General features: G+C 31.8%; 1 protein-coding gene across 2 annotated transcripts in view; it reads left to right on the top strand.

Annotated features, from left to right (window-relative positions):
• Positions 1–4,345: 4,345 nt before the first annotated feature.
• The window catches only part of shaker (potassium voltage-gated channel protein Shaker), a 125,704-nt gene continuing 111,961 nt past the window's right edge, over positions 4,346–18,088 (top strand). For both annotated transcript variants that reach the window (XM_029313661.2, XM_029313662.2), the window contains exon 1: positions 4,346–4,587. In XM_029313661.2, the coding sequence (XP_029169494.1) occupies positions 4,415–4,587 (173 nt within the window). In that variant the 5' untranslated portion in view covers positions 4,346–4,414. The remainder of the gene's footprint in view (positions 4,588–18,088) is intronic.

Genomic DNA, 18,088 nt, shown 5'->3' with positions numbered 1-18,088 from the left:
GCAGGGAAAAGACAGAGATAGATCGGAAGGAGGGAATGGTGTGTCCCGTCAATGAGAGAACGCGGATCCGGGATAAATAATATTCGTGCGAGACGTGATTCTTTTCGCGACTGTGTGTACAACAAATAACAACGCGACATTATCGCATCATCGTCATCACGCTGGTTGAAAGAGATAGTATCCCTCGACCGCGAAGGGGATCTAATGTTAAGCGAGGGCGGATGGGTTTTGTGCGAAATGAGCGAAAGTGCAATGTTTGCGATATTTTTCGGTCCGCGAACGCCGTCGTCGGCTACACCTGCAGGAGTGCATTGATCCGGCGGTGAGGTGAGAAAAGGGGAGGCGAAGGAGAAGGAGAGCGATCGTGTCGCGACGGTATTCTGGAATTTGCGCAGGACAATCGCGTGAAATGCGCATTGTGTCAAATTTATCATGCGATCAGGATTTAGGATTGGCTCTCTCGTTCAAGATCTGTTCTATTACTTCATTGTTTTTGATATATGATAGTATAACATAGCGTTCGCGATTATAATGGAAATATTATCGCGATTTTGGCGGGTTGTGACATTTCGTGACAGGAATATTTATACAATTTTTTAAATGGAGAGAAAATGTTAATTTGATTAAAATGGATCTAGAATTTTTTTAGTTGAAATATTTAAGTATTTCAGTTAAATATTTCGTAAAATATTGGACTTAAATACTAAAGTCAAATACTTGAGTTAATACACGAATATTTTAATACTAGACTTAAGTATATATATTTACTTAAATATAGATACTTTGACTTCAATATTTAAGTAAAATACTTAAGTCAATACTTAAATACTTTACTTGATTTGAATATTTACTTATACTATATATATATATATATATATATATATATATATATATATATATATATATAGTATATTGACATTTTGAATTTAGACTTAAGTATTTAAGTCAAATATTTTGTTGCAATATTTTATTTAAATATTCAACTATTTCAATTAAAAAAAAAATAATTAAACGTATTTAATTTAACTTGATAAAATAACTAAAAAGTTAATTTTTATTATGATTGGTCAAAATCGCGTCGATTGTAAATTCAAAATATAATTTACTTTAATCACTATTTATTCGTGGATCTTCGCAACAAGTAAGATAAACTTTTACTCTTTCAATAATCGAATACATTTTACTTCTTCATATTATATCTTAATATTTTAATATAATATAATATTAATATATTCTCCTATATTTTCTCTCACCTCTCTCTCTCTCTCTCTCTCTCTCTTTCTGTTTGTATATGTAGTTGGCTTCGTCCTTTCTTTGTAAAAAGAATCTCACCACCTCAGACGCGAAAGTTTGCCACAGTCGCGTCGTTGATTGGCGCGAGAAATATGTCCAACAAAAGACGTTTATACATCGGCGCACGACTTATCTGGCGAGAGAAAGAGAGAGAAAGAGAGAGAGAGAGGGACTCTCGGCCATTACCACGCCAATTTGCAGATATTTTTAAGGGGATCGATAGTCGACTGTTTGCGGTTCTTATGCATCTGGCTCACGCGCGCATCGACCAGAGCATGCAAGCGCCACGGGCATTTTTTAAAATCCTTTTGCTCTCTTTGAAGCGTTCGACCCTTTGAAGTACGCCTCTTTAACTCCTTAGAGCCTATGAAAAATACCGGCACTATCATGCATTAGTGATCGCGCCGGTGTGCGTTGCGTATGTGAACTTTCAACAAGTTGATTAGCCATAAATTCCCTCCTTATGTGTTCAGAATGTGAATTAAATTTTGAAAATCTTTTCAAAAAATTATTTGGGTGGATTTTTTTGTAGATATATATATATATATATATATATATATATATATATATATATATATGGATTAATTTTTTCACGCCTCTGTTAAGAGATCTATCCAATGTTCGCGTTCTAATGATACTTGCATAATTAGCTTTAAATGTCCTTTACCGATGAAACATTGACATTTCGTCGCCATTACGGGGTAATATAATCATATCTTGAATAATGCAATTGCGTATACAAGCAATTTGTTAAGTAATCTCGGAGATCGTTTTGCGAATCTTCTTTGCATGGGACGGCTGGCGTGTGACGTTTCTCGAGAGGTGGAAGTAATTTCATTTTTCTCCTCATTGCGACCGTTTTTTTTTGTTCCGGCTTAGCTTCGTTCTTCCGTGATAGTACCCTTATTAATAGCACGTCGTAACAGGAATTAAGTCTCCCTTCCTCCCTTGCAGAGTAAATATTTATTTTTTGTACTTTTCCTGCGCCCTTTTAGCAAGCGGTTAATAAGCTTGTTAGGTTAAATTATTTTGAAAAAGTTGGCTTGCAGATATATATCTTCATGCGGTCAGATCTTGTAAAAATGTGTGACGATATATCTGATTAAATATTCTAAATTATGGCTCCTGAATATAATATGTATTTGCTAAATTATAAAATGATTTCTTTGATCATCTAAATCGAAGAAAAAAATTATTTAATTAGAGTGCTGTGAAAAAATATATATTAGATTGATTTGTCTTAGAACGTAGTGCAGCAAAATATATTTGTTAAGAAATATGTACAACATTGCAAGATCTCACTTGAAAAGTAATATTCCGATCTACTTTTACATTCGAATGGTGAAACAAAGATCCCACGAGTAAAAAGATAATTGGATTTTTATTCGAATAGTTTCTTTTGTGAGATTGTCTCACACTATTTTATATGTTCTAATTTAATTTTTAGAGATTATTTAGATATACAAATAAATCATTATTATAGGTTGAATTATTATGTTGAGTAAAAATTTAGTATCCAGAGGGAAGACATAATTACTTTTGCGCGCGCGCACGTTTGTAAATGTGATCGATAATTTTTTACCGTTACTATATAATTGAAACTAGTTTGTCGTAGTTTGATTAATCTTATTAGCAATACAATGAGTTTTAGTTCAAAATACAACTATGTACAGCGCGATGACGCGAATAATATTGGTCAACACTGTGATTTTATTGTCAATTATATTAGATCAATTTTAGAGTAACTTTGTCATTGATTCTGAATATGATATTGATTTTCCTAGATTGGTTCTAATTTTTGAGATAATGGATGTTTCATAAAAAATAAAAAACGCAAAAAATGTAACGGTCAGGCATAGCCTATTGTCAAATCATACGGAAACTATCTCAAATCATACAAAAGTTGTATGTATGAAATACCTAATGTTGTATTCAGTAAAGCAACATTACAACAAAGTAAGCTGATTCAGATAATCAATTAATGCATAGAAAAATGCTATTTATACGTTGAAGATAAAAACAATGTTAATGAATAAAAAGATCAGACTAAAATACTGCATATGTCAGTCTACAGGTCGTATTTGAGGTAAAATTGTAATTTGAGTCTCCATTATCTCAAGAAATAGTCAATTTAGCAAAACTGTTGTCATTTGGATTTAGAATCTCCAAAATACCTCAAATTCGTTCAAACATCCTTGGCAACTAAACAAAAGTTTTGTTTTGTTAACTAGTGTAATCATCACTATCTAGAAATATGTCTAGAAAATTGTTCGAACGAGTATTTATCGTTGGTAATTTTATGATTGGTTATTTTATAGCAGCCGCACGAGATGCATTATTCTGTAGCATTCGACCAATCAGACGCTCTCTCCGAGAGAGAATCAATCCAACATTTCATCAGTGCACGAAAGATTGCGATCTCCTCCTTAAGAAAATTCGACAAACCTCGATCTATCCCTGTTTCACTAACTTCGCCGATCTCTTTCGTTCAGCCAATGGTTTGACGTTCGTCGGAAAGCAAGACGGCACCGGGGAAAAAAGTGACGGGAAGATCCGAAGACGTCGTCGGACGACGTCGCCGCGAGATCGGCCGTTAGGGAGCGCGAGTGCAAGTGCACACAACAAACGGGCTACAGTGGTGTCCGGGCGGGAGCAAAAGGGGGTGCGGGGCCGGCAAAGCCTTGTGACGAAACGAAGGATTAGATGGTGGAGGTGCTCGGAGGCCGGGCTAGGGAGCCTACGGGGCCTACGCGCAGGGCACCTCGCACCTACCCAGGGCCAGCGGAGCTGCAGGTGCGCTGTGTAGGCCCCCGCGGGGACTTAGAGGTCGTCTCAGGGGTGAACAGGCCTCAGCTCGAGGCGGACTCGAAGGCTCGCGGTATCGAGTCGCGCGTCCCGTTCAGAACACAGCGTCCTAAAAGGAGCCAAGGACGTTCCAAGCTCGTCGCACGAAGCGTGACGCAGAGCGAGGAACTTCTGTCGGAGGAGGTTAATCCGACGGGACAGAAGAAGACGGAGAAGGACGTTAGTCCTTCACCGGAGGGGCAGCTCGCGGCTAGATTCGAAGACAAGTCGGAGCCCAAATCGGGCTCCCGCGTAAGGAGCGAGGCTGGCGAGCGCAATGTGGCAGAGCGGCGGCATGGGCACCCATGCGGCCAACAACCCATGGATGAAGCTTATGGGCATTGTCCACAAGGAACGGAGGCACCACGACTCGGGGTCCACCGCCGCCGCTGCCACTTCCGGGGTGCAGGGTTCAGCGACCACTGGCAGCAACGATCGAACGCTCAATCAGTAAGTTTTTTATTTCATTCCAATTATACAATTTCCTCTTTATACTTCTCTAATAGCACATCATATTTGAATGACATTCAGAGGATATTCGAACATCTACAGGATGTTCTCTGAACGTCTTCGGGATATGTGTGTTGTTAGGGTTTTGATAGAACGCTTAATCAGTGAATTTTATATTTCATTCCAATACAATTTCTTCTTTACGCTTGCCTAATAGCACACCATATCCGAAAGACATTCTGAGGATATCCAGAGGATATCCAGAAAACATTCGAATATTCTCAGAATGTTCTCTGAACGTCTTCGGGATATGTGTACTGTTAGAGTTTCAATAGAACGCTCAAGCAGTAAGTTTTTTATCTCATTCCAATTATACAATTTCCTCCTTATACTTCTCTAATAGCACATCATATTTGAATGACATTCAGAGGATATTCGAACATCTACAGGATGTTCTCTGAACGTCTTCGGGATATGTGTGTTGTTAGGGTTTTGATAGAACGCTCAATCAGTAAGTTTTATATTTCATTCCAATACAATTTCCTCTTTACGCTTGCCTAATAGCACACCATACCCGAAAGACATTCTGAGGATATCCAGAGGATATCCAGAAAACATTCGAATATTCTCAGAATGTTCTCTGAACGTCTTCGGGATATGTGTGTTGTTAGGGTTTCGATAGAACGCTCAACCATTAAATCTCATATTTCATTTCAATACAATTTCCTCCTTATACTTCTCTAATAGCACACCATATTTGAAAGACATTCTGAGGATTTCCAGAGGACATTCGAATATCCTCAGGATGTTCTCTGAACGTCTTCGGGATATGTGTACTGTTAGAGTTTCAATAGAACGCTCAAGCAGTAAGTTTTATATTTCATTCCAATACAATTTCTTCTTTACGCTTTCCTAATAGCACACTATATCTGAAAGACATTCTGAGGATATCCAGAGGATATCCAGAGGACATTCAAATATTCTCAGGATCTTCTCTGAACGTCTAATACTTAATCTTATACTTATATCTAACTGGGATATGTATGCTGTTAGGGTTACTTGTTATACATATGAAGTTTCTATAATATTTTATTCTATAATATACGTATACATATAAATTAATATCATGCTGTATATATCAGTGTCAGGCTGTTCCTCCTTAATGAAGTAAGCTGAACCGTTGGAATCAAACAAAAAGTTTATGTGGTTCAAACGCAAAAACCAATTCTAATATATAAATTACTATATAAATAGCTTGCAATTGAAAAAAAATAGCTCAAGTTTTTTCAATTCAATGTGAATAAAATGTTATCGCGTTTTTTCGAAAATTAACCGCGAGAAATATTGGAATGGTTTGTTCGTCGAAGGTTATCGATGATACTCGTTGGAGTAACAAAGCGAATGCAAGATGATTGAAATTCGATGGATTCGATTTACCCGTTGGAGGGCTGACGAGAGCAAACACGGCGTGTCGCGAGACGGAAAGAAAGGCAAAAGTAGTCGTCTCGTGTAGTTGTAGACATCGCCCTCCTTTGCTCGTTTCCTGTCATTCGCGATCGACTTGATTACCGCGTAAATTTTTCACAAGTGTTTTGGAAGTTCGGAGCATGAAAGGAGTGACTTTTAATTTGACAAGTCAGCTGCTCGATGTTGGATATTGATATTTGCTACGCATAGCAAAAAGTACCTCTCGAAGTATCTGTTTTTATACTGAGCAACAAAATTTTTGTAATACGGAAGAAGTTTTAATAAAAATATTGTTTATTTGATGAGTTTCAAGAGTTTATTTATTTATATTAAGAACTTTAAAAATTTCTTAATTAAACTATTTGTTTAAATATGTTTGAGAAATGTTGATGTACTATAAAACAAAGATATAACTCTGAGGAAAGAAATATATTCTTTGCAATAATATTTTAATAAATTTGTATGGGAATAATATTTGAATTATATACATAAATATTTTCTAAAGGAAAAAATATGAAGAGAAAAAGCAAAAAGAATATATGTATAAAATTAGGAATAATAAAATAACAATTTTAAAAAAGAAAATTATTTTAATATTTATTTAAAATTGAAAAATAATACTTGAGAGAAAATGCTTTTATTTTATTTAGAGATGAAATCATATATAACTAATCAAATATATGGTCAGATAAAATTTAGCGCAATATAACTTTATAATTAGATATGATTGCATCATTGCTATATTAATAGTCATTTGCTTCTCAAATAAGCAGCCAAAGCAACATTTTAGATTTATCTAATTGTTTTTAATAAATTAAGTACTTTAATATTATAAATTTCCTGTAGAAATTGTATTGAAAATTAAACTGATACTATACTTTTTTAATCTTAGTAATCGCGCTTTATAAGTTTTATATTCATTTATAGTAAAACCGTGGAATATGAGAAAGATATTTTACCTACATATAGCGAAACTGATTATACTTCGGTAAAAGATAAACAATAAATAACACCTGGTTTTTGTAACTGTAAAGAAACTTATAATTTAATCAGATCATAAATGTATATAACCAAATAGTAATTTTTATAAAGTATTACACATATAAAGGGCTAATAAGAGCAGAAGTAATATTGCGGTTATAAAAACTAATTTATTACATTTAATCAGTTTGTACTGATAGAAACAATAAAGTTTAAATTAATCTAAAATTATAAAAATAAAATCGAAAGTTAAAACAAATGAGAAAGCGAACGTTTCGATCCAATTTTTCGGATCTTCTTCAGCGCAGTACAAAAAGCAAATTAAAATCACCAAAGTCTAAATGTTTTTAACGTATAAATGTCTAATAAACATATTTAGACGCGGTTACATCAGTAAACGAAATAAAACGTCGTAAGATTAATATGACTCTTATTAAGCCATCACATTTACGTTACTGTGGGAAGCGATCCTCTCTAGTTTTTTGACTATGAGGTTGGCAGGTGTTAAAATATAAAATATTAATTGCATCCTATAAATTAAAATAATTTTCTCATTACACCTCACTTAATATAAGATCCACAATCAAGTGCATTATGAAACAATAATCTAACAATTGGTATAAAAAAAAAATGCTAATAAAAACTTACATATATTTATGATGTAACAATATTTTAGTTGTAACAGTAGCAAAAGTGACGCTAGTGTAATCCTCATGTCAGTAGAACGGCTCAGAGGAAACTGAAGCTCAGTTGGAAATGTAAGGTGACAAACAATTATAATCATTTTGTATTTGTTATTTAACCTTAAAGTTTAGGTAGTCTTAGAGAGTAGGTAGGTTTATAGCTTCGATATAAATATCAGATAGATTTTCAGTATCAGTCTGTAGATTGAGACTATTATTTTGTCTTTTTATGTATATCATTTCTGATACTGATCTTTTCCCGTAATATATTTCTTTATCTAAAATATTAATGTTCTCCCAATCAAATTCATGGTTAAAATTGACGCGGTGGTCTGTTATTACTGATTTAGTATTAGTATTTCTAACTATGTGTTTCTTATGTTCAGTCTTCTACTAGTCTGGCCCACGTAAGAAGCGTCGCAGTTTGAACAATTAATTTTGTAAACAACGTTGGTATTATTCATTTTAGAAATAGTATCTTTATGTACTTTTATATATTTATTTAATTTATTAAAACTAAAAAAGGATAATTTAATATTCATGTTCCTAATAATATTTCTAAATTGTTCCGTCAACCCGGGTAAAAATGGTATAGTGAAAAAAACGTTTTTTTACTATTATTATTATTATTATTATTGTTACCGTTAATTGTGGTATTTTTTAATTTTTTGAATAAAATTACTAAACGTTGGTTAATAGTATTAAAGATCAAGTCAAGCGGATAACAGTTTTCTAAAAGTATGTTGACAACGGTAACGAGATTTTTATAATGAAATCGTGGATGTGACAATAAAATTGTTCTATCCACTAAACCGTATATAGTTCCCCGCTTTTGACAAAATGGATGTTGAGACAAGAAATGTAAATATCTCCCCGAGAATGTCGGCTTGTGATACCAATCAGTAATTATTTTGTTGTTTTCTAAAATTAATGTCAAATCTAAAAAGTTTATTTTATTATTATAGTAATTTTTATAAAATATATATAAAATATATATAAAAATATTTTTTAAATTCTGAAATAATTATATTAATTTTAGTATATAAGATAAATTTATTTAATAATTCCTTTTTCATTAAGTATCATAGAAAAAAAATTGTTCAAAACTTTTCGATTTATTTTTCATAAAAAAACATCACTATGTACTTAATGAACGCGAATAATATCTTGTGCATGTATTTAATTTATTTTAAAATTACATTTTGAATTATTAATTTTTTTAAAAAATGATATTAAATAGAGAAAATAATTTTTTTGAAGCATATTTTTCCTTGTATGTTCACTAATTTAGAAAATATTTACAAAACATAATTTTTAATAAAATATTTTTGTATGTTAGTTTTATAAAATATTTACTGAAATACATATTACTAAATGTCTTTCTTAACTATTTTTCTAAAATTCCTAATTATATTTATTTTGTTAAATAAACTTTTTTCAGTACATATCTGCTTTGTTTTACGCATCAAACTCTTCGATCTTCTAATCTTTTCTGTATCTTTCACAATTCCATAAATTCTCTAACATATATAGCTTTTCATATTATTCTTATAATTATATATTTGTATAATTATGTTAAATTATTATAAGAAAGAGAGAGAGAGAGAGAGAGAGTTACAAAAACCAGGTGTTATTAATTGTTTATCTTTTACCGAAGTATAATCAGCACGAACTTTGCATGATGACGTCGGTAGGGTGAAACAAACAACTATGATGTCGACAAGAGAAACAGTCCTCATTCCATTGTTGTTTCCGTTGTTCTTCCATTGTCGCTTTAGTTGTTCTAGACAACTCTGTCTGTTGTTCACCTCACATTTCCCGTCTATTTTCGCGATTCGCGAGTTTCGCGAGTTCTCACTTAGCTTTCCCTGCCTCTTCTTCAAGTAGACTCGTTAGTCTAAGCACGTCGGTCGATTTCGCTTCTCGAATCACGACGACTCCAAATTGTACGATTCAGATAGTCGTTAAAAGCGTCTTTTATTATACATTTTCTTACGTGTTTAATTAGACTTCTGATCTCCGCTTAGAATACAATAATATATAGATTGATTATTAATTGCTATTAATAAGATTATTAATTTTATATTAATAATAAAATAATTATATCAATTTATTATTTAATCATTACAAAATAATTATTTCTGAATCCATACACAAAAAACAAGAAAATAGGTTAAATATAAATGGAAGATAGTGATTTTCTGGACGAGTCATATTTTTCGTTATTATAGAAGCTTTAAAAAATAAATAACAATTTTATAAGGATGTTTATTGTCTATTTGTCTTTTCCTAGATAGGTATAGAAAAACGTGTTTTAAGAGATGACAGATCATACTGTTTCATCGTCTGACAAGTACAACACACAAACATAAATAAATATTATGTGAAAATAATAGTTAATTTTTTAAAAATTTGACTTAAATTAGTAATGATTTTTTTACAACTTTATGAACTTTATGAATTACAACATTATGATAAATTTATAATTATTTTATATTTGTAACACAAAAATAAAATCCTATTTATCATTAAAGATACGGATGTGTAATCCCTCGTAGCATACTAAAAGAATGTGATAACACCTTCACAATACAGCGATTTTTCTAATTTATTATGTAATAGCGGCTGACGAGATGCAAGTGAGCATCGAAACGTTCTGCGTAAATTTTGTAAATTTATTGTAAATCTATTTAATAATAACATCAATTTAACAATAAATTCATAAGTTAATCAATTTGCTTTATTAGATGCCTTTCTTTACAATTATGGTTCACACTTCGAGCTGAATTATTGTTAATATTTTATATATCAATTTACTTCATAAAATGTTTTTTAAGATAACAATATTAGCAGCATTTATTAATAATATTAATTAATTATTAATAGCATTAGTTAATAATATTAATTGTTATTTTTTATTATTTTTATTATTATTAATTAATATTATTAACTAATGCTATTATTAATTAATTAATATTATTAAATATTATTAAAAAAATTAATATTATTATTAATATTATTAAAATGTTTTTTAAGATAACAATATTAGCAGCATTTATTAATAATATTAATTAATTAATAATAGCATTAGTTAATAATATTAATTTTAATTAATTAATATTATTAATAAATGCTGCTAATATTGTTATCTTAAAAACATTTTAATAATATTAATTTTTTTAATAATATTGAATAATATTAATTAATTAATAATAGCATTAGTTAATAATATTAATTAATAATAATAGAAATAATTAAAAATAACAATTTTAAAGTTCATCCATATTTTCGATTCTAATAAATTTCTATATAATATAAAAATTCTTTATTGCATACGTATATTGTTTTCATGGGCGTCTACAGGATTTTTCCAGGGTGAAAGTATGATTACAATTATTTTGTTTCTTATTTTTTGTTCTTTTTCTTAATTTTTTAAATTAAATTTTGTTGTTATTTTGTTATCTTTGTTTTTTATATTAAATATGCAAATAAATTCCAGCATTTATTCGAAAGGAGAGCAAATGCTTAATTTTACTGATTCCAAGGGAAAAGGGTAAATGCCCTCTCTTGACCTCCCTGCGAACACCCATAATTGTTTTTCATTTTCGGTTTATGAATTCTTTAATTCGTGAACGCTATAATGAATACTGATATTTATGTGATACTTCTGAAATCTTTATTTCTACCTTCAAACACAGTTTAAAGAAGAGAGTGACAATAAGTTCATGGTTTATTTCAAACTAAATGTATGATAAAGAAACAAGGATTGTTTCTTCATCTAAAAAATTGCTTTTGATGTTGACAAATTGCGTTAGAGCTTTGATGAGCGATTTTCTGCTGCATGGAATTTCAATGATGACGCAAGAGAACATTGAGTAAATGTGCTTGTGCTTGAAGATTCTCGAGAATATACACAGTCATGTTTCAAGCAGTATTTGATTGCAAACTACGAAGACAATATGGCGAATAGAATTAGTTTGGGATACCGTGCACACATTTTCATATACATGTCGAAAGATATTAGATGATTAGATGATTTCGATTGTTAAATGTTCGTGGCGATGATAATGTGATATATATTTGTCACTTTTGTATCCGAATAGCAGAAAAGGCACAAAATGTTCCGAAAGAGCACGGATTCAACAGGTTAGGTATGCTTTATGGAAAATCAGAAATTATTTATTTCGAATTATTGCACGTAAAATTTAATTAGCCAAAAGAAGATTTTTGTGAAAATTTGATTTTTTAAAGAGTAACTTAATCGAAATATATTTAAACTGTGAAAATTGATTTTATTTTAATAGCGATCAGCTGATACTACGTTATGTAAGCTTCGTTTCCTCGTGTCTTTGATGATTCAAACGTTTGCGTGGGTGGACTCCCGTTACAGCGAAAAAAGCAAAAATGATCGTAAAAGGAGGATGTCTGCTTCTTTTTTTATCATTTTACATGAAAAACAACATTTTGCAATCTCACTTTTATGAACTTCTTCACATATGAGCTTTTCCTATCCGGAATATATATTATATTATATATGGAAATATTTTGACATTTTTTAAAATCAAGAGAGAAAGATATATATATATATATATATATATATACACACAGGGTGTTCAAAAATTAATGATAAACCTGTTAATGGCAGATTCGTGGAATTATTTGGAGACGATTTTTCCTCAGCGAAATGTCGAGAAAGACCATCATTTTTTGGATGTTTCCACGTATCTTTGTAATTAAGTCTTAAATTAAAATTCTATTAAAGTAAACTTTATATGGAATTAATAAAAGAATGTGATTTTGTTAATATTTTATTTTTACAAGGCTTAGTTTGCGAAAAACTCCTAATTTTCAATCGCTTATAACTAGAAAATTATTGATGTTTTGACATTTTCGTTAAGGAAAAATTATCTCTAAATAATCCTAGGAATCTGTCATTAAAAACTTTCCCGTCAGTTCTGAAACACCCTATATATGACGTAAAAATTGTAGAACGACCATTAGTTGTCACAGATTAGTGTATATGATAGGTGCCAAGATAGATTCGTCGAAAATGTTTAGCGGCCGATGAATTTATCCTGTTTCGCGGCCGGAAATTGAGGACTGGGAAAATCGCATTTACCCATCTACCGACGAAAATGGAACGTTTGCAGCCTTCCGTTATGCATTTGTCTCTCATTTGAGCTTGGTGAAAATCTATGCATCTGTCCATCTCCTGGGTTTCGCCGCAGTCTATTATTTCCCCACAAACAGTTCCACGCGCGTTGTAAAGTTTGCTTCTCGCTCCAACGTCCATTCATTCATATGCGATCGATAACGATACTCGCGATATTAATGGAAAACGAGTGTATTGGATAGAATCAAGGGTATGTTAAAATATTATATCGCCGACTTGTGAAAGGGTTGCTTCGCATATTGATATAGCGTATCTCCTATTAGAATCGTCGAATCTATGTATAATCACACACAATTCTGTTTGTCAAATATATACATAGATATATCGAGAAAATATATATCAAATATATATATATATATATATATATATATATATATATATCGAGATATAAATAAGAGTCACATGCACATATTGATCAGAGATTTGCCGAAGCCAAGATTGTAGATTTCGATGAATTCAAATATCTGATTTAAAAGTTAGAATTTTAAATTTTTATGCGCGAATATCATGATCGAATATCGATTCTAGAATTCATGAAAAAATTCGTCTTCGATTATTTACTACAATTTTTGTAATAAATAAATTCTGCTCGATTTTATTGCAAAGAATAACTCTCTCCCTTTGCTGCGATGTTTTTCAAGACTCGTCGCTCGTACAAAAGTCCCTTATGGAGGAATTTGTCTTCCCTCCGTGTGCTCTTGACATTATTCGTGCGGATTTTCTCAAGCGTTTTCTTTTCAACCGAATCGCTTCATATACCCGGTGATCAAATAAAGGAGGATCATCATGAATTTTTAAATATTGTACATTAATGTTTGTATATTATTGCTTTCCAAAACTGATAAGATTCGCTCGAAGTACCCGATATATACGCGGCCAGAATAAAATCACAAGTGGGACGTTCAATTGATTAATAATAGCGAGGAATGAGCGAGTTATTTGCACAGCCGCGTTTTGTTACTAGTAATCTCTATTATTACGATATTGATACATTACGAGAAGATATAATAAAAATTATACATAGATTGATGCTATGATTGTCATGAATTGTCATAGCATACAACAAAATTAAGATAATTGAAACAAGTAAGAAATAAGAGAGAGAGAGAGAGAGAGAGAGAGAGAGAGAGAGAGAGAGAGAGGAGTGGAAGAAAGCTATATCTTTTGAGTCTTTCTTAGAAAATTACCGAAAATTGATGTAACATAATTGATACGTGCTTTATTTTATAGTGCTCTATATATACAGGATATATACCAAGAATTAGCATCTTAATAATATTATATCTTCAATATTATAGGTGTTAGAGAACTTAGAAACTTATAAATTTGCATTTATAAAAGACAATCATGAATATTAAATACTGCAATACTGTAACTATTGTACTTTATTTGTCACAAAAGCTTACAATATTGTAACTTTCCCAACTAACTATACCGATTATTGAAATACAATAATGTTTGTTATTGAATATCATACATACAGATGTCGTGATGAATAGTAAACATTGTTTTAAAGACAAGCTTACATAACAAGGTAAATACGATAAGATTAGTATGAATGAATCGATCGATCACGCATCCACTTAAAATCGATATGATACTCATTTATTAGAAGGATGTCAATGAACTTTAATGGGAGCTGAAGCTTTGTATCTCGAACGATATTTTTATCTCTTTTTCTTCGTATCAAACACTTTAAAATGGGCAATAAGTTGAAAACAAAAAACGGAAATTCGACTATTCACGCACAAAAGTGATCAAAGCGAGTTGGAAGCGCGAGAGCAAGTAATGAAGGAAATGAAATCTATGTTCTTGCAATTGTGGTTGAAAATCCATGAAATTGCATCAAATTGCACGTGAATGTGGCATTAATCAGAACTAGCGTACTCTACATCCTTCATCGCCATAAATTTTATTCGTACATCCTCTCATGTCAATCTCTACCGAGAAGTAAATGGTACAGATTTGGTACCAATCGAGTTGAATTTTATCGAATTGAACTTAACGTCAATTTCAAAATAACAATTTATTTTGTCATTCAATATTATTTTCCGATGAAGCAACATTTACAAACTATGGAAACGTTTAATTGACATAATACATGTATTTTTTGGTGTATGGAAAATTTACATTGGTTCTGACAGGTTTAATACTGAAGGCAACGATCTGTGAATGTTATAGTGTGAAATTATTAGCAATAAAATTATTGATTCTTATTTTTTTTATTAGGGAAAATATTCTAAATGATAATATACACAATAGAGGGATTTATTCGAGAAATATTATTTCCGTTGCTGCAAGATGTACTTTTAAATATATAATATAAATAACATGATATATGTATACAGATGCTCATAGTTTTCACTTTTCACAGTAATTAGAAATAACGAAAGAGTCCAAATCGCATACACGCTCATTCTTATTAGTTCATTCTGTATAATAAGTTTACATTTTTCGCATTGAATTAATATATGTTTGATGATATATAGATTAGGTTATAGCAAGAATAAGTAAAGACAAACGACCGTGTGTAAAGTACATGATATTAATTTATTTTTACGGACCGTTAATTTTACATATAATCTTGATGTTCGAAATATTCATTTACCTTGCGATACCTTATATCTGTTTATTCGCGCGCCTTATCACATATGTGGACATAATCACCTCTGCAAGCGCAAACTCGTTCAGATCGGTCTGCAGGATAAGAGGTACATAGTTATACCGATATCTTAAACACCTTTCGGTCTTTATACTTATTATCAGCGGCGTAAAAAAATTATGCCTGTTATCGCATAACTAATATACTATATATTCATCAGATAAAGTATCATACTTTCATCATGGCTATGTTTTTTTATCTGTCGCGCATAAACCTTTCTTCTCATGCAGATGTGATTATTATGAAAGTACATTTTTCGAGCGACCACTCGTAATTGTGACAACAGTGTCAACAACTGTATCTCTTACCCTATTTACGTGTTTGCGAAAGCTTATCGTGCAGTGTTTCGCGGCAGTGGCTTCTGTCATCCGTTCTTATTCAGAGATGACATGAGACTGTACAGTGCAATTTTCTCTAGCGCGTTGAGATATAACTCATCCCGATGTATGCACCGAAAAATTGTATTTTCGAAGTAAGAAAACTATATGTATATTATAAAATTCCTATTTACAGATATTTCTAACAATAAGTGTCTTTCAAACACTCTCTAAAATTAAAAATATATTCTTTGTTAATAACAAAAGGTCATGTTTTTAAGCTCCGTTTATTTGGCATTATGGTTATGTTGTTACAGCAATGAATCTGGTTATATAAGGTGTTTACAAAATATTTGAACAAACTTCTAGGGAATATTCCTCTTGATACAGATATCAGATCGTTCCTTTTTGGTAAAGTGAGTTGAAATGTTCGCGAAACATTATATAGAATTAAATAAAAAGTTTATGCGATTTAAACTGGAAAATCAATTCTAATTCGTATATACCGCAAAAACCTAAAATATATCATCTGATACTAATCTTTAGATTTTAGATGATTCCTATATCTAAGGTTAAAAGGATCCTTCCACCTATTTTAAAACAGGGTACTCTAAAAATAAATGAGAATATAAATTTTTCCAGTAGTGGTGCTAAGGAAATGCACTAGGGAAACGCAGCTCAAAAGAGAGCACTGATCCGCTTACTGACGTAAGAAGATGGCTGTCGTGAATTTTCCTTACGTCCATCAGCGTAGGTGAAAGGGTTATGACCGGGGCTGGCGCGATGAAGCTTTTCAGAATCTGACCTCACACTGGTATCTTGTGTAACAATATCTAAGCACCTGTTGCGACTTGTACTTAAGAGAACGGGATTTCTGACATCGTTCTGTCTTAACCTCTTCATCTCTGAATACATATGTGTTCTAGCGCATATCCTTATACATATTTAAGACTAACTGCGGATGTGCAACTCTTGCTTTGTATACCAATTCATGTTCACATGATATTTGCATTAGAAAATGTACAACATCAATATAAAATTTGAGCGAAAACAAGCGTCAATAATTGTAATTTACTTCTCTGGATTTAATGTGATAAACTTCAATGCGAATTGAATGCGATACGTTTGGTGTATTTAAATGATGTGTTCTTGCATACATTTCCCGGTATAATAGCGCGTGCGTGCAAGAATTTCTATAAATAGGTGCAAAATGTATATACACGAGTGTAACAGGAAATTTAAATCACATTCCATAATACTTCGATAATCGACACGATGAAAAAAAAAACAATGCTGACGAGCATCGCCATGTAATTGTAAAGCAATTTTTCAAAAGCGTGTTCTTTTGCATTGAAGAAAATGCGGTGCAAAACAGAAATATCTTTTAGAAAAACTGAAGAAACTTTACTATGAAAATTCACTATATTTCTTGTTCTTTTTATTAGAATAATACTTTATCGTATCGTCGTTATATAAATTATAATAAATCCACAAATAAAGTCGCGCTTATAAAGTTTCCGGAAAAGAAAAAAGTATGAGAATAGATACGGGTTAATACAATCGAGGTTGAATTGGTAATGTAAAGGGTAAAATACTGAAAGAGACATGAGGTGCATAGACACGGTGGACACGCATAAATTTGATTGCAGCCGTTATAATGACGTTAAGAATAACGAACGAGGCCGAGGGCAAGAGCGAGGCTACGACTCGACACTGACTCGCAGCAGAGCTTTGTTATTATCATTATGCACCTATACAGTGTATCCGATATAGTGTCTGTACGTAGAATCTTTCTCTCTCTGTCTCTCTCTTGCTCTCTTTCTCTCTTTCTGCACGGTCGTTTGTGCTTCAGTGGTTCTCAAGAAATAGTATATAGTTTGTTTTACCTGCTAACTTTGGTGCGATTGTTCAATCTCAAATCATTTCTATACTCCGTTCAACGAGAGAACGTGCATTGGACTGAACGAAAATTCGACCATTTCAAGCAGGCTTTCGCCCATGATCTCCCTCTTTACTGCTGATTTAACTTGTCAGTGTCTACAATAAATGGCATTGGATTTCCGAAGCATTAAACCACCAGTATTTCTCCTTATTTTGCCCATCTATGCGCAGATCGATACACATTCTCTCGTTGAATGGAGTATATATTAGATATAAAGAAAAAAGTGAGGATTAAGGGGATGCTGCCTGTTTCATCGACAAATATTATTTTCATTTA

This window comes from Nylanderia fulva, unplaced genomic scaffold (genome assembly GCF_048542155.1).
Source record: "Nylanderia fulva isolate GAGA-0341 unplaced genomic scaffold, ASM4854215v1 Scaffold32, whole genome shotgun sequence".
NCBI classification, from domain to species: Eukaryota; Metazoa; Arthropoda; class Insecta; order Hymenoptera; family Formicidae; genus Nylanderia; species Nylanderia fulva.
This window is presented reverse-complemented; position numbering and strand designations above follow the sequence as displayed.